The sequence below is a fragment of the Vanellus vanellus genome, assembly GCF_965231255.1.
Source record: "Vanellus vanellus genome assembly, chromosome: 1".
In the NCBI taxonomy this organism is placed as follows: domain Eukaryota; kingdom Metazoa; phylum Chordata; class Aves; order Charadriiformes; family Charadriidae; genus Vanellus; species Vanellus vanellus.
The window spans coordinates 54,579,772-54,597,098 of NC_138905.1; the positions used below are offsets into that span (position 1 = coordinate 54,579,772).

At 46.6% G+C, this 17,327-nt stretch overlaps 2 protein-coding genes across 2 annotated transcripts; both read left to right on the plus strand.

The window, feature by feature from the left end:
* Window positions 1-925: 925 nt before the first annotated feature.
* Window positions 926-7,177, plus strand: MGP (matrix Gla protein). The gene is made up of 5 exons (XM_082484607.1): window positions 926-1,071; window positions 3,714-3,864; window positions 4,632-4,667; window positions 5,835-5,910; window positions 6,801-7,177. The coding sequence occupies exons 2-5, from the start codon at window positions 3,804-3,806 to the stop codon at window positions 6,937-6,939; spliced, it is 312 nt and encodes a 103-aa protein (XP_082340733.1). The 5' UTR covers window positions 926-1,071; window positions 3,714-3,803; the 3' UTR covers window positions 6,940-7,177.
* A 2,770-nt stretch (window positions 7,178-9,947) lies between these two features.
* LOC309682470 (osteocalcin-like) lies at window positions 9,948-16,154 on the plus strand. Its single transcript, XM_082496560.1, has 4 exons — window positions 9,948-10,052; window positions 11,801-11,836; window positions 14,277-14,346; window positions 15,974-16,154. Exons 1-4 carry the CDS (start codon window positions 9,986-9,988, stop codon window positions 16,101-16,103), a joined length of 303 nt encoding a protein of 100 aa, XP_082352686.1. The 5' UTR covers window positions 9,948-9,985; the 3' UTR covers window positions 16,104-16,154.
* Window positions 16,155-17,327: the final 1,173 nt, after the last annotated feature.

Genomic DNA, 17,327 nt, shown 5'->3' on the forward strand with positions numbered 1-17,327 from the left:
TTTTGCGCTCCTTTTCAAAGGTGGCTCATAGCTCTGTGTCCTATGCTTGGTTAGTAAATAGATGTGATGGATTTTCTTAACCTCTCGAGCCGCTGATTCTGCAGCTGGTCATCCCCACCATCTCACCTCTGCTGAGCTCAGTCCCTCAAGCTGTGTCAACCCTTCCTTAAGGACTGGACCTGCCAGCACCCACGCCGAGCATGCACCAGGTGTGGATCTCCGCTGAGCGAGGGGGCACTGCTGCGGGTTGTTACTCGCACGGGTTCAGCATCCCAACGTGGGGAGTGTGTGCTCTTGGCTCGGGTGCAGGCAGGGCCAGGAGCCCAATAGCCCAGTCCAGCAAACACATGTCCTGGGTTGTCTGACATCTTGTCCAGCACTCTTGTGGGTCTGGTGTGAGCAGCGAAGGTGCATCTCGGGGGCTTGAGTTTGTGTAAGCCAGCCCGTTGCCTCACAGGGTTTATCACTTTTGGAGGTTTCAGAGCTGCCTCCAAAAGAAGACACCTTTGTTAGGTGAGTTTTCAGTCTGACATTAGCCTGCCATTAGGAGGGGGGATCAGACTGGTGCAAAAGGAGCATGAAAGCAGACAGAAGGCGGCCCCTGGCCTCCTGCTCCTCATGGAAGAACAGGTGCCCTGGCCAGCAGGGTGGCTCTAGTTAGACCATGACTGGGGAAGAAGAGGGTGGAAGGGGGGGGTGGGTGTGTCTTGATACAAAGAGGGAGACAGGAGCTTGTCCTCAGACCTCTGCCCACTCACTGCTCCTGGGCACAGAAAGGCAGCATGGATGTGGCTGTGCACCCACCAGCCCCTGGTGTCTGCTCCGGCTCCCTCCTCTCCCTCTTGGCTCAGTTTCTTGAGGTTGTTGGTTTCCTGGCTGTGGGCAGAAGGTGTTTTTGACGGAGAAGGTGGCAGCCTGGGGGTGGATCGAGAGTGGGAGACAGAAGAGGGGAGGAGTCACTGATCAATGCTAATAAATAAAAGGCCCCTCTTCTTCAGTCCAGGGTCCAGGACGCCGGGAGAGCTGCCCCCTCAGACGAGAGCTGCAGGCTGGCGGGGAAGCGGCGGCTTTGTGAGTATGCAGGGACGGCTTTGCTTTTCCTGGACGGCTGCTCGTTATTAATGCCTTGCTGGTGCTTCACAGCTGCAAAATGTTAGGAGTAGTTGCTGTGGCGTGCGTTAAGATTTGTGATTCTCCACTCCAGCAGCAGACAGGTCAGAGGGCTGCTTTTCTGATGTCCCCTTTTTTGGGGGGACTGCGGTGATTTCCTTGGCGTTTGCAGGCAATTCATCTTAGCTCCTCTTTCTGTATTTCTAACCAGTGGATGCTGCTAGAAAGCAGGGGGATTGGGCTCGCTGTGCTGTGTGGTGTGTTACCTCTGGGGCAGCCCACTAATGCTGGGGAGGGGAGATGCATGTTGGAGAAGTATGGAGTGCAGGGGGAGTAGAAAGGGCATGTACTTTTGCAAGGGAAAGTGTTCCCCGAAGGAGATTTGTTGCTATTGGGCTGTGTAGCCGACGTGTTCATTCATCCCTTGGAAAATGCATTGCCTCTGTGGTGAAAAATGAAACATTTGGGTTAAAGTGGTGTTTGTGGCTCTTCTGTGGTTGATGGCAGGGGATGCTCCAGGCATTCTGGCATCAGAGTCCTCTGAAATGGGAGCAGAGTCTTCTAGGGAGCAGAGGGCTCTGCCCTGAGTGAAGACAGATAAATAAAGAGGGTTTGGCTGTAAAATGCGTTGGAGTTCCCTGCTGTGCAGCCTCACCTTCATTCCAAAGTGCTCCCAGCATCTTCCCCTCTGTGCCCCACTGCTTTCCCACTGGGCTCTCTCCTCCAGCCTCTCCCTTAAGCCTCCCTTTCTTGGCAGCTCCCACAAACTCCTGGAGAGTACAAGACATTCAGGAAACCTATGAAATCCACATTCAACACTAAGGAATGCAAGTGATCCCAGAGCAGAGAATTCCCTTAAAGAGACTGGAGTGGCAGGGCTCGGAGGGGCAGCAGAAAAGTCTCATTTCTCCTCTGACCTTGTGTCTATTGCAGACTTCTGGCTTTTGCCCCAGCACAACCTCCTCATTCCAGGCTGAGCACTGAACAGGGAGGACGTGGATGGTTAGGGAGACACTGATAGTGTGGGACTGACCTGCTCTCTGCATGGCGTGGGATAATGGGGAAGAAAAGCAATTCTTTCTCTTTGGTCTGAAGCCAAAGGCCCTACTCAGGTTCTCTCCCAGAGACCACAGGCTTCAGGCAAGGGCCATGAGTTTGGGATTGAATGGGTAAGTTGTAAAGCCCAGAGTAATCCTGTTCCACTGAAGTTTCACTCCCCACCGGGGAAGTGTTAGGCTCTGGCTAGATGTCCCTGTAATTCTTGGCTGTGTGACCTGCTGCATGGCTCCCCAGACCAGTCCCTGTGGGTGACAGCAGTGATAACACCACACTGGCCTGGGGGAAATGGTCTGCACCCAGAGTGCACTCAGTCTGCACCCTGTCAGTGAGAAATTCTGATGCCTGCATGTACACGTGGATAAAACAGGTGGTCACCACAGCTTGGATCAGACATAGCAATGATTACTGTGCCTTAGGCTCATCCCCAGGCAGCATGCATGGTCCCAGCCCCACCACTGCCATGAGAGAGGGATGGAAGGCATTGGGTACCCACCTTCCCTCCCTGTCTGTAGCAAACTACTCCCCTTTGCCTGTCACCCAGCAGGGATGGCCATTTCTGTAAGTCCTCCTTTCTTCTTTCAGTCCCTCCTACTGTACCACAAAACTGGAGGGGCGAACAACCCATCTTTTGTCCATCACTGCTGGCCATGATATTTGTCCCAGACAAGCTTTTTAGGTGCTTGAAGGTGAGGTAATGCTCCCAGAGACTGCTGGCCTGGGACATTCATCCCAGCTGAAAAGCCTTCCATTGATGTCTGACTTTGGCACCCAGTGGGACAAGGACTGATAGTGCTAGACCAGAGAGGCAGCAGTCCTGAGAGATATGGTTACCTCTGCCTTCACCAAGATGTTGTCCCTTGGGCTGGAAGAGCTGTGTAGGAGCAGGACCACAGTGAGGACTTGCGGAGATAGTGTTCTGAGTGCTGCTGTCATCTCAGTGCAAAAATCATGATCCCTCCAGCAGAAGGGATCCTTCTATGTTGCTGCTTGTCACTCCTGGAACGGTAAAGTAGGAGAGGGGAAGGGGCAGTAAGGTTGGATTCCTCCTCTGACGATTGGCCAGCTGGAGGGAGGGGGGCCGAGTGGAGAGGGACTATTTGAAGCCTCATTCTCCATGTCTCTGTCGGCAAAGCTGACAGAACCGTCTGGGCTGGGTGTGCCCAGACAGAGGATGGTGAGGGCAAAGAGGGCAGATCAGAGGAAAAGTTAGAAAGGCAAACATTTACATTTGGGATCAGCATACACCTCTCCCTCTGGGCCCCCGGCAGCCCCTGAAATTCCTTCCACTTGCACAGGCCAGCTTTTCTGAGCATGGAGTGCGAGTGACATGCTTGCCTGTGAATTATGGCCCCCAGCCCTGAACTGGGACAAGAAGGGGGCATGCCCCCTCCTTCCCGAAACCTGATTCAATCTGCTAATAGAGGATGTTTTGTAATGGGTCCATAAAGAGTGTGTACCAGCCAGCCATCATGTTCCCTAGGTTCTTTCATGGGCCCCCTCCTGGCTCTGTTTTCATAATAAACATTCCACTGCTAATTTTGCAGGCAGCCCAGGCTCTCCAGCTGCCCTCAGTGGGAAGAGAGCAAGACACAGCGAGAGAGACAGAGTGAGAGATTCCTCCCTGCACTGGCACAATGCGCACTCTCATCGTCCTTATGCTCCTGGCTGTCTTGGTGATGGTTGTTACTTGCTATGGTAGGTGACCTTTTTTACCGGGTAGAGTGATAACTCCAAACCTGCAGACATCTTTGGGTCTGTTCAGATGCTTTTTATTCAGCTTTGTATCTTCTTTCGCCTTAACTTGATCTCTTGCCTGCTTTCCTGGTCTTGTGTCAGATCTTCCTAGCCCTGTTCCCAGTCATTGTGATTTGTGGTCCAGGATGCTTCAGCCCCTTCCTCTCTGTTCCAGCTCACCTCACAGACTGCTCCTCTTTCTGCCTCTCTGTTGTCTGGACTACAATAAGAGTTCTTATTCTTAATTATTCCTTGTTAATGGGTAGATTTCCCTTTCTCTTTTTGTAGTATCAGCCCCCTTTTCCTGTGAGGCACACAGTTCCATGATAGTGGAATTAAGATGCTGTTTCATGTAAGAGTCAAGCACAACTCACTGTGCTAATACAGTCCCTAAGCACACATGCAGGCTTTGAAGGCAGGCAGGTATCATATCTACTGTAGCGTCAGGAACATGAAGGTGAGAGTCACACACTGGAAGACCAAGCACGAACCCTGAAGTCCTGGCTAAGACACCAGGTAGCTCCATTCTAAACTCCTGAATACCCTAAACTCCTCATATAAATGCTAGGTAACACCACTGATCCCTTTCTCTCCCTTGTAAACAGGTGCCTTAAAACCTGGCTTCTCTGATTTGTGTGTGCGTGTTCTGTTGATCTGTGGTGTGTGAAAGACTGTGAATCCCATCAATACAGTGTCTTACCACATGTTTTACTCTTTTCTTTCCCCAGAGTCCCGGGAGAGCATGGAATCCCATGAGTATTTCAGTAAGAGACTGCTTTACTGTTTTCTTGAACTTGAAATGTGCTACAGACATCTCCAAGACAATTTCCTTGTACTTTACCATAGGGATTAAATAGGTAGAACCACTCAGCCCAGGGAAATTGAATTTACTGGGTGATGAAGTTTCAGGATGAAAAGGGAGAGAGTTAAAAAAAGACTCTACATGTTTGGGCACAAGTGCTTACCACTGTTTTTCAAAGAATATAATGAGAGTTGGAAAACAGAGTCATGAGCTTATATCCCTGCCGCATGCACCTAAAACAGGTTAAGTGGCACTAGAAAAGGATGTTGGGATGAGCACGGAAATAGGTACTACAGAAGCCAGTGACATGATTTATTCTTCCCCAGGGATAGTGAAAGCCTTACTTTCAGCCCCTTGGAAGAACAAGGTGGCATGTGTGGGCAGGAGGGATCCTTTGGCTGGAAGCAAGAGTTAGTGTCACAGGAAAAGCATGAAAGGGTGGAGAGCTTCATTCTGGAAAACGCAATATCCTGGAGAGGTTAGAGAACAGATGGGTCGAAACTAAAAAGAAATTAGACCATCTGGGAGAAGGACTTCACAAAGCAGCTAGTCAGAAGCACAAAGGCACATGTGGGAGCCAATACCAAAGACCTCCGCAGACTCCTCAACTCTGCGATAGGACTGTGATGTTTCTCAAGAAGGACAGAAGAGACCTTCAGGCACCTCAGTCCAAAACTGCCACACAGACTGCTCATTGACTGTCTAACCTTGGAGGCAGATAGACTTACTCAGGCCCTTCCCATTTTTACCTGTAATTTCACGATTCTGCTAATTGTGCTGAGCATGCCCAGAGCTCCCACAGCCTGTGCAGCTTGGCATCTACCTCTTGGCCAAGCTCCACTCACTCAAAGGGGCTGTGGAAGCAAAATCACAGCAGCTTTACCCCAGGTGGCTTGAGTAACAGCAGAGCAAGAACAGTATGTGCACTTCCATATGGGCTGCACAAGCCAGAGGGAGAGCCTGTGCACAAACCAGCAGGGAGGACAGCAGGGAGTATTAAAAGGTCCTGGGTTTCACTGTGCTTGGGAGGGTGGACGAGGAGGCTGTTATAAACATGGAAGATAGTTTTTGTTGAAATCTGGCCTTGAAAAAGTGTCTGTCTACTCTGAGCAACCCCTTGCCTTCTCAGATCCCTTCATCAACAGGCGAAGGGCCAATGGCTTCATACAAGCTGACAGGAGACTAGAAGCCATCTCTCAGGAGAGGTATGTTATGGCTTTGGGATACTGAGGATGGGAGTGGGGAGAGGTCTCTCCTTGCCAGGCACAGGCGGGTACCAGGGGAGGAAGCCATGGTGAGAGAAGCTGAGAAGCTTCAGCCCCTTTCAGTTTGAGGTGCCCATGAAGTCCCCAACTCTGGGAGAAACTAGAACTCAGATAGCAGAGAGCAAGCCCTTGTGTTTAAGGACATGTCATGTGCTGGGAGGGATCTGTTTAATTTTTCTAAAGGAAACAACAGAAGGAGAGGGAATCAGTGTGGGGTGGCCAGAAAGGAAGCTCAGTTTGAGGTCTTGATCTAGTCCTCAGCTCTCATGCAGTATTTGCATGACCTTTTCTAAATCACAGGGCCATCTGGGGGCCTCCTTGCTTCATCTATAAAAAGCAGATATAGGCAGTTTCATACCTCATGCAGGGCTTGTGATAATAAAGGCTGAAGCACAGAAATTATCTCCTAGCGAGGCATCAAGGCAAAGCTTCTCCACACTACCTGGTGGCCCCTTTGCGGGATGTTTCAGGTCTTTGTTCCATGAATGGCTTTGGGGAAGAGCGGAAGAGCTGAAGGCAGCAGGCTGGGGAGGAGGGCTGCGGAGGGAGGACTCTTCCTTAGGTTGAGGCAGAAGCCATCCCTTTCTCCCCACCACCTTACCTAGCCCTGAAATAAAAAGTTACCTGGGGAGGCAAAACGGTCTTCTCGTAGTCACATCGCTCCCCTGGGTGTGGTGAACACAGAAGCTGGTATAGTAACATCTCAGTAGCTGGATGATGGAATCAGGTGATGGACCTTTAATCCTGCTGGGGAACTGTGGGGCAGGAAAGGACTGTAGAAAGATATTTAAGATGAGAGCACTTACCACTCCTCTATCCTACTTTTGCAGGATCAGGGAGCGTAATAAGGCACCCCATGAACGTCAGAGGGAGATCTGTGAGGACTACTACCCCTGCGAACTGTACGCTTTTCGCCATGGCTATGCTGCTGCTTACAGGCACTATTTTGGGAGGAGGCGGAATGAGTAAAGGATGACCTGTCCCCACCTTGGGGCCTGGAGCCCAGGGTATCCTCCCAAAAAAATGCAATGGCTCTGAAACATATTCAGTTGCTTGTGTCCCTGTATGTTATCCTGCCTGCTGCTTCTCTCCCATGTAGCCATGGATTCCTACACTGTGTTAATTAGCGCTGAGCTGATGTAGCAGAGATCAGAGAGAGTTCAGGATGTGGGTGTTTACTACACAATAAATTGCTGGTTTGATACTATCTTCTCATGAGTCACAGTATTTTGGGGGTGGGGGTGGGGTGTGGAATTCTCCACGAAGAAGCTGAGTTTGTTTATCAAAGAATCTGGTGCGGATTATGGAATAAAGTCACTACTTTGCAATCATATGAGTTTGAAAGGATCTACAATGTCTACAAGTGGTTCCTTTTAGAGGTCACTGGCAAATTTCAGTTTCTAGTCTTAAGACATCTTAAAACGGCGTGGTGTTCAGAAAGCAGGGTGAGATGCACTTTTTGAAAATGAAATCTAGATCTTTCCTCAGTTGGGAAAACAAAATTTAGAAGGTGCCTGTTTAATCTTAAAAACAATGTTAAGGCAAGAGTTAGTGACAGAAAAAGCCTGTAAATTGCATCTTGCCTATCCAGCTACCCTCAGGTCCTGATGTAGGGTGCTCCTGTAGAAAGGAGCAAGTGATCTGGACTTTACTCGTTTCCTTTTGGAATCCCCTTTCATGCAATTATTTCCACTTGGAATGATGCTGGTAGTGCTACAAAGCTGCAGAAACCAAAGGTGAAAAGCTGCTCCAGGTGATAAATAAAATAAAAGAAAACCAGCATTTGGGGTTAAGCCCAACTTTGTTCACCTAGAACAATTTTATTTTACTGTTCATAACTCACTCAAAATCAAGATGTGGCCTGACCCCTTGCACAGGTTGCTGAGCACCTCTTGACCCATTGAGGAGGGAACGTGACAGCTGCTGGGTTGTCACCAGCACCAGGGCAGCTCACAGAGCCTGTCCCTGGGCCAAGAAGAACCAGTGCTGACATGCCCAGGAATTCAATACTGCTCCGGGCTGGAGCAGCCACAGCAGCTCCAAGACCCCTTGGTGTGGGGTGTGTAGGAAACATAACATCTTCTATCTCAGCTCAGCACAGCTGGTTTCAATATTCCCATCTCCAGGCTTCCACAGACACCTGCAAATTACAGAAGTGGGAAAGATTCATGGCATGCTATCAAAGGCTATGAGGCATAAAGTATCAAATTGTTGACTATTCGGTGAAATTAAGTCTAGAGCCAAAACTACCTGCCACGTTAGAAACACACATTTTCTTGCAAGATATGTTTGAAGGCTTTGCCAGCTTTGAAGATGAACTTCTGGAAAGAAATGTGATTTATTGAAAACATTTCTAATCTGAAGCTCCAACCTGACAGCTGCTGAAGTTTTGTCCAAAGGAAAAAGTGAGAGATAAATGAGTGTAAGGAAAAAAAGTCATAAGGATTACGTATATTTGCACCCACACTTGTTCTGCATGTTCCCAAGTAGGTGAATCTTATGATCACAAACCAGGGCAAAACTTTCATACCCTAAAGTCAACAAGTCTGTAGTGTCTGGATTTGACTTGACACTGTGACACTACCAAAATGGAAGGCACAGGGTTAGTGCTGTCTGAATCTGTGTCCAGAAATATCCGGTGATTCCAACCTCTGGTTTACCAGTATAAATAATGAATAATACCAGAGATTTCTGTGGGATTTCGTTAGTGCAAGCATTAAACAAACATGTTTAAGAGACTACATGTTGGTTAGAAAGCTTGGGAAAAGTTGGGAAGAGAAGTAAAGCCATTTGGACTACTAGAAATATATATTTATATTATTTCAAGTTTTCTTTTGGAAGCATAGATTTCCTAGAATACCTATTATTTTTAGATATATATTTATTTATTTTTAAGCTGTTGCTCTTTAAGGTATTTTCTTTTGCTGGAAGTTGTTAGTATATATATTCAGTCTTCCCTGGACTGTAGAAGAATTAAACTTTTTTTTTTTTTTTTTTTTATTTTGAAATCTCTTTAGGCTAAAAAGCAGTGTTCTGGGGATTGGCACAATCCCTAATGGCTCTGACTGCCCTTGGGAGCCTTTTAGGCTTTAATTCTGTAACCCTTGGATGTCTCCCCCGCGTGTGGGGCTGAGGAAGACTGGATGTGAGGTGCAGGAAAATGTGATCCATGTGCTGAGTTTGGGACATGGCTTTGGGAACTTGGCTGGTGGGTTTGGGGAGTATGGGCTTACTGGTAGACAGGCTGTCGAATAGCCCATGCAGAGCTCTTGACATACCATGCAACCACATCCACTCAAGTCCTGAAGAATAAAACACTTTTGGAGTCTCAAGGTTTATTCGATTTTTAGACAAGAGAAGACAAACTAATAGCCTCCATACATGAAGATTTCTAGGAAGAAAAAAGAAAGACCATCCCCCAAACTAACTACCGAAGATCCCAGCAGTATAAAAATCTCAGCACTCCAAAGTGGTTTGGTGAAACTGTCTGAAGAGAAAATCTACTGTGTGTTTGCCAAACTGTTTCATGGGTTTCTTTACCTTCAGGGGAATGGGTCAATATGGGGTGGGGGAAAAGTGTTACCATTGGGCTCAATCTCATTTGATTTTCCACACGAGAGAGCACAATCACATGAAAAGAGCTGCTGTACTTGAGGGTGTGCTGGTGTCTCCTCTGGCTTTCTGGCAAGAAGCTGAATAACTTTCATGTTTATAATAAAACTAATTTTTTAGCCAGCTGTTTTTCTTCAACTGTCCCATTCAAAACCTCTGATAAAATCTTCTGGAAGTGTTATGAGTCCTGAGATGGATGTCAAAATTGTTGCCAGGACCTAATATCTCCCAGCACAAAGGACGGGCTTTGTTTTGGAGCTGAGACACAGGAACACAAGCCAGAGCCCCGATCTCTTCAGGCGATCACAGGATATAAACTGCTGCCTGAAAGCAAGCTCTGGAGAACTTCAGTAACCTCCAGGAAAGCTCTGAGGTTAGGGAGACTAGCACAGCCAAAGAAGATATGAGGAGTCTGCTGGCACTGCTGATCGTGACTGTGGCCCTGGCAGCACTCTGCTGTTGTGAGAAAGGTAAGGAGATGTCTTCCTGGGAAGGCTCCCGGGAATGCTGCTCAACCCTGCAGCTTGCCATCAGCCTCCCTTCGGTCTGGGAGAGACGCACAGCTTCAGAGGGAGGAGGTGCATTGCTGCTCATTGCACAACTTCAGATCTCTGTCCGAGAGAGAGAATCACGGATGAGAGAGGGCTTGGGGATAGAGAGCCTCATCTCTTGCATTTAGGTGACCTGGCAAAGGTATGCTGAGTGCTCCCTTTTGAGTAAGAGGGTTGAGGTGCAGCCACAGTTTTGTCAACCACAGGGAGAGGGATTTTTGTACCTGGCAGCCCTGGAATGCTGTGGGATCGCAGAGACAGGCACTGAGTCAAGCCTGTACCTGTTGAGAAATGTGGGATGTGGAGAATTTCTGTAGGGAAGACAGCTCCTATCTGTGGTTAAAAAAAATGGGGGAGTTGTCTCATTGAAATAAGAGCAAATCCCATTTGAAGGTGATTTAGCCACGGTGACTTAATGATCAAAAGATAGTACTGTAGTGGTAGCGCTATAGTTGGTGGAGAGGGAAAAGGGGAAAGATCAGAAAAAACAAGTGTTTTCCCTTTACAGCAGCAAAAGAGAAGCTGAGCAGGAGAGGGATTTGTCTTTTCTGTGTTATCCCATTCAGAGTTAAATTTCATTTAGTCCTTGTCATCAGATATGTCATGATTCAACACCGGGAAATATATTTCGTTCTGTCAGTCTCTCTCCCTTTTTCACTCTTGAGTATGTATCTGCTTTTTTTTTTTAGTCATTTATTTTTATTTATATTTATTCATTTATTCCAGATTGCTTAATGGTCTTGGAGTAACTTCTAATTTATTTCTTTTTAAATCCAAGGAATGTATAAATAGCTTAAAAATAGAACTACACATAACCCTTTTCACACAAAGTTTTTGTTTAAGCAGAGTTGGTTTTTTTTTTTTTGGTCTCTAGAGTCCTCTTTCTGCCCATAAATATACTGATGCCAAATACCTGGTGAGTTGGGTGGAACTGACATTGTTGAAGAAAAATATGGTGAAATCGTGGAAGAAAAAAATAGTGAAACAGGGCAGTGTGGGAGATCCAAGATCAGGAGACCTACCATTTATCTTAGAGGATGCTTTCCTTGGGTGTTTGGAGGGAGCATTGAGGATTAAGGGTTAATATTAGGAATGAACACATAAATACAGCATGTAAATTCCTTTTGGGAGGGCTGCTGAACCAGGTACCTCAACCCTGAGCCACAGAGCTCTGAGGGTAGAGTTGTTCCTAATTTTTGGCCCTATTTCCCTTCCGTATCAACAGTTTGTGATTTCTCCCTAGAGCTAAGGAAACCTCTCTTTCCAAATATAGAGGAGATGGTCAGCTATCTTCAGGTTCTGTCCAAATATGGGGTTTTGCTCAAATGGTCCCCTATCTCTATCTGTTCCTGCTTTTAGCAAGGGTGGGGAGAGAGAAGGAGGAAGGTCTTCCTCCAGCATCCACAGTGGTTAGGTGATTATTGTTTCATTTAATAGGGCTCAGAGGAAGTTGAAATTAAACAAATCCAGGCATAATGGGTGATTTTTGCTGTGGTGAATTTTAACACCCTAAAGGGTGGGTGTTAATATAACCCTTTTTTGTGAGGAAGAGGCTTTCTGGGAAAGAGGGGGAGATGGATCCACTCAGTAGGCAGAGGGATTCAGTTAGGGTGGAGCAGAGGAGGAGGACTCACAATTAAACTCCCCTCTGTCTGTCTGTCTTCCAGATCCCAAAGACCCCTCAGGATCTCCTAGAGCTGCCAGTGAGTATATCATTGTGACCGATGCTAAGCTCCATTCTCCCACATCTACTTCCCTTCTTCCCTTTGATAGGTTCAAGGGATGAAAAAGAATCATCAAATCATAGAATGATTTAGGTTGGATGGGATCTTAAAGATCACCTAGTTCCAGTGCCCCTGCCATGGGCAGGGACATCTCCCACTAGACTAGGTTGCTCAAAGCCCCATCCAGCCTGGCCTTGAACACCTCTAGGGATGGGGCATTCTACAACTTCTCTGCCTCACCATCCTCATAGTGAAACATTTCTTCCTGATACCTGATCTAAATCTATCCTCTTCTAGTTTGAAGCCATTACCCCTCGTCCTATCACTACATGCCCTTGTAAAAAGTCCCTCTCCAGCTTTCTTGTAGGCCCCCTTCAGATACTGGAAGGCTGCTGTAATGTCTCCCTGGAATCTTCTCTTCTGTAGGCTGAACAACCCCAACCCTCAGCCTGTCTTCATAGGAGAGGTGCTCCACCCCTCTGATCATCTTTGTGGCCCTCCTTCTGGACCCACTCCAACAGGTCCATGTCCTTCTTGTGCTCTCGCTGCTCCCTGTTTGCTCCCTCAGCACTGTGGTCCCTGAGGTGTAGCAGCACCTGCAGCGAGCAGAGGGGCTGCCTTTCATAGATGTGGGAGCAGGGGACACCAGGGAGGTCAGCCCCCTGCACCGGCCTGCATCTCCACAACCCTTGAGCAGCCCCCAGGCAAGATGTGGGTCCTGCAGGTTGTTATCAGCTGGATGTATCTGCCCTCTGTGAAACAGGGTGATGTGAGTGGAGAAATACAGCCAGTCTCCCAGCTTCTCTGAGCTGGCCTCAGGGACCTATTCAAAGTGACTGCTGTGTCCCCAGACCGTTAAGGGAGCAGAACTTGCCCCAGGGCCTCCAGGCACCAGTCTTTTGGATCTGCTGAGAAGCCAGTCTGGTGTGCAGGATCACAGTGGAGAAAGGGTTGGTGGCACACAGCAACAAGTTGTGACATCTCTGCCAAATTCCACAACCAGCAGAGCTTGAAAGCAAGAGCCTTCCTTGCTGCTCTTGAGGGCTGCAGTCTCTCCTCTGTCAGGGCGCCTGCGACATGGGGATTTGCATACTTCGGGATGTCCACAGCTTTTGCAGCAAGCTGATCCTGGCAGAAATCTGTGTGGAAAATCCCCCTCGTTCTTCCCTGTCTCTCCTTTCTCACACCTTAAAGGATAACATTGCTGAAAGCTGGTATTTCTCCAGTGAGCCAATGCAAACAGATTGGGAAAGAGAAAAAAAACTCCAAAGTGTGTTTAGGGAAAGGTGGTGATTTCTGACAGCTTATTAATTGGCAGTTTCTGTGTAGTCGGTATTTTTGATCCAGACTAAACCTCAGCTTGCTAGAGAGGGAGCACCTCTGACCTGCCAGACAGAAACAGGGTCAAACACCCCATGATGATGAGGAAAAGCCACAAACGCCACCGTCTCCCCACAGACAGAGGTCTTAGAAACTGTGTTCCCTCAGTGACAGTGCCAGTTTGCCGGTTTCTCTGCTGAAACATGTATTGGTGCACAGTTCTCTGTGTTGCTGATGTGCCGGCATCCGTGCACACCTCTACTGGGCCTCCCATGGAGTGAGGCTGTGCTGGGCTGTGCTGGGCTGTGCTGAGCACTGGCTGGGACTGGGGGGGGCAAAATGGCCTTACCTGCTGTTTGCGGGGTGCTCCACAGCACCCTGGTGTTCGCAGAACCACAAGTCCAAGAGAAAAAATAAGCAACTCCATTGCCACGGTGTGTTAGCAGAGACCAGTGGCTACTGCTGTCATGGCAGAAGGACCCCTCATGTTCTCTAGGTGCCTGAACACCAGGATCTTTGCATCTACTTGGTGTATTTCTCCCTGGGCACTGTTTACTCTCATTATTTTACACCCTTCATCTTTCATGGGACCCTGCACACGTGAGCACTGGTATTTCCATGTGCTGCCTGTTGCTTATGGCTCATTACAGGCATTTTTAAGGCCTGGTGGCTGGTATCGCACATCATTGAGTCTAAGTCAAAATACAGAAAGGAAGCTAAGACTCTGAAGTTAAGCGGGCTAGGGAGAGTGTGTGCCTTTCCCTTCATTCTCTCCTTATTCATATTTTATGCTGTCAGGACTTTGCCTTCTGCACGTTTGCTGTGGACTCAGATCATGCTGTGTGATAAGGAAATTGAGTTTATGACAGAAAAGGCCCTTGCTCCATGTAGATGTGCAGGTTGGAGCAGGGAGGGAGCCCAGCTGTTGGGCTTTGAATGGACAGTGGGGTGGGGAGAGATGAATGGGCAATTAGGACCGTTCGTGGCAGTCATCTGCTTGTGAAGAGAGTAGACTGTCCATTTTCAGAGGTTAGACTGGTCTCTGTTTTTCATAGACCGTGGCCCTGCATCTCTAACCTGCTGTGTTCTCTCTCGGTAGGCATCAAAATTCAAAAGGAAGTTGCCAATGCCTTTATGAAGAGGCAGAAGAGATCTACCTTGTATGAACGGTAACAACTCACGAGTCAGGCTGCGAGCTGGACTCTGGACCTGTTCTGAATAGCGGGTGGGAAAGCAACAGGACACGACAAGGCATTAATTTGTTGTACATCTATGTTATAACAAATGTTGAAGAAAAAAGGCTGTAGGAGACACTTATTGATAGATAAATGGTTCTTTTTTCATCCTTTTGAGAACTCATAGGTGGACTCTGATATTCCTCCCAGGGAAGAAGACAGTACTAGCTGTCTGGGCAAGCCATGGGGATAGCAGGATACAAGTTAGAAGCTGTTCTAACCTGCAGGGTCATCAGAGCTGGTTTCCAGGATAATAAGCATCACAGAGCCTTGGTCATTGCCTCTGCCTCCCTACCATGGAAGCACAGCTCTGTTGCAGGCATGAGGCTAAATCAGAATAGTTGTTCTTTCTGAAGCTGTAGATCCTACACACCTTCGTGTGGAAATCCTAGGCACAAAGATTTGGAGAAATTCTAGACGTAAACATTTGGAGAAATTTGAGGTCACACAAAAAGGTTCTTCATGAATTTCCTGGAAGAGATTGTTAAGCCACTGTCTCATGTAAGCCTGTGCAAAAAGAATTTTTATTCAATCCATATTTGGACTGTAAGGACAATGTTGGTTTTTGATAATAGAAGATTGATAGTAGAAGATTGGGATGCCCCATCTGTAGAGGAGAGGGTCAGAGTATTTTAGCAGAGGAACTGGCTGATGTTGAAACCTGGAGTGATTAAAAACAAGACAAAAAACAGTAGCAGCAAATCTATTGTCTGTACTGATGACCCCCTTACAGGTGGGGCATCGTTAAAGCAGCGTCTGCTATAAACATTAATCAGGACGGACTGAAGTAGACAGACAGTCCGGTGTATTATTTGATCATGAAGTAAAGTTAGTCCAGAAATACAGATGCAACAAATGGAATTCAAGGGTGCTGCAGTGCATTTCCAATACAGAAATAAAGTAACAATTCATGAGATACTGGTGGGACTCCTGCAGCAATGTGTAGTCTTCAGGAAAGATTAACCAAACCTAGAAGAGGAGTTGAGACAGGCATCCAGAGTGTATAGCTGAGACCAGGAGATTTGGGCTTGCTTAGCCTGGCGAAACAAATCTGAGTGGGGATAGCATTGTTGTCAGCAACAGAAATGAGAAACTGCTTAAGCTAAAGGAAAATAGTGGCTAGCAGGAAAGTGAGCAGAAACTGGGTGCAAATAAAGGTAAGCAGGAAATGATAAAATAAACATGTAAAATAATAATAATAATAATAATAATAATAATAATAATAATAATAATAATAATAATAATAATAATAATAAAGATGTCTGCGTAGTTGGGAAATGGGGTTGGGGACAACAAAAAAAACCCCCTAACTGCTTCTCTGGTCTCCTTTGCTGATAAAACCTCAACAACAATTGCTTTAAGTTGGGTTCAGTTCCGACTTTTCTCAGCATTAATCACGTAGTCCATCCCCACGTCAGTAGGTGTTTAACTCACCATGAGAAGTCCCCTGTTGGGGCACTCTAAGGAAGCAGTCTTCTCATGTCAGTGTCTGGGATGGGAAACCTCTCCAACCGCGTCGACTGAATCTGCAGAATGGCATCTCTCTCTTTGTCTACTCCAGGTACTATGAGTATTACAAAAATCCAATGGAGCAGATGCATGAGCGTTGTGAAAACTACCCCCCCTGTGACTATCTCTCTGACCAAATAGGATTTTCCATGGCCTACAACCATTTCTTCGGGAGATACTAAGGATGGGATGGTCACTTTGCTCATTTTGCTTGGGACTACTCTGAACCCTACAGGAGAATGAAGATTGTGGGTGGGAAGGAGGGAAGAAAAACATCTAGACTAGGGCCTTCTTCAGTAGTCTCCCTAACCAGCTAGAACAACAAGGCAATAATTATCCACTTGTTTAGCTTTCATTAGCTTTCTTCCTTTCATAAAAAATGTTTCTCTTCAGTTGTCTTCTGTGGTATTTTGAGCTTCATCAGAAATGATTGAGAATTCCCTATTTGAATTCCCATGATGCACTAGGTGAAAAAACTGTGATTCCGCTCAAGAAAATCAATGTAGGCCTTAGAAACATAACAAGACCTTTTGTCCTTTTCTACCAAATGCAGGAGGATTAAAGGATAATGTCACAATGTACGTAAATGTGACGGATCTGATCCTGGGATACTCACTGGGAAGAAGGTGGAACAGCTGCCTCCTGGTACAATGACTGGGAAGGCTCAGTATTTTCAGGTGGAATAATCACTGTAAACATGTGCCAAAGTAGGATCATTTTGTAAGGACAGAAGTGTGGAAACACTACCACACAGCAAGAAATCCAGTTCCTGTGCACTCTTCTGATTATTCTGTAATAAAATTGGCCTGTATATCAGTAACAGATAAATCCCCGAAGGTGTGTTTTAGGAGTCCTTTTAGATGAGCCCTCACATTTGTATGGTGCATTCAGTGACTGACTGTAAAAAGTAACTTGGAAATCTCTTGTTGTTTTTGTTACAATTGGTTTCTGGTGAAACTGAGTATACCCAAGCAGAACAAAACCCCAATCTGTTCCTCTCTAATGCTTTAGCATTTATGCTTGAAAATAAAAGTGTCTAAAAAGCTCAAAAAAAAAAAAAGAAAACAAACAAAAAGAAAGCAATAAACTTTGTGAAATAAACAAAAAGAAAATCTGTTCAAGGATGGATTGAAGTTGTGTCAGCATTTGGTTTATTCAAGGCAGCTTGTATCTCTCTCATATATATATATATATACAAAATATATATGTGTCTATTTCTATACATATCCTCTTCTGCACTACTTCGTTCTGTCCCCCTGTATGAATATTATACTTTAGCAACTCTCTGCACAGCCTCCTTTGAAGTGCTCTGTCAGCTTTCCTTCCCTGAGAGGTAGATGGCAGATCCCATTTCCAAGGTCAGAGACTGCTGAGCCTCAGGAGACTGAGAAAGACTGAATCTGGTT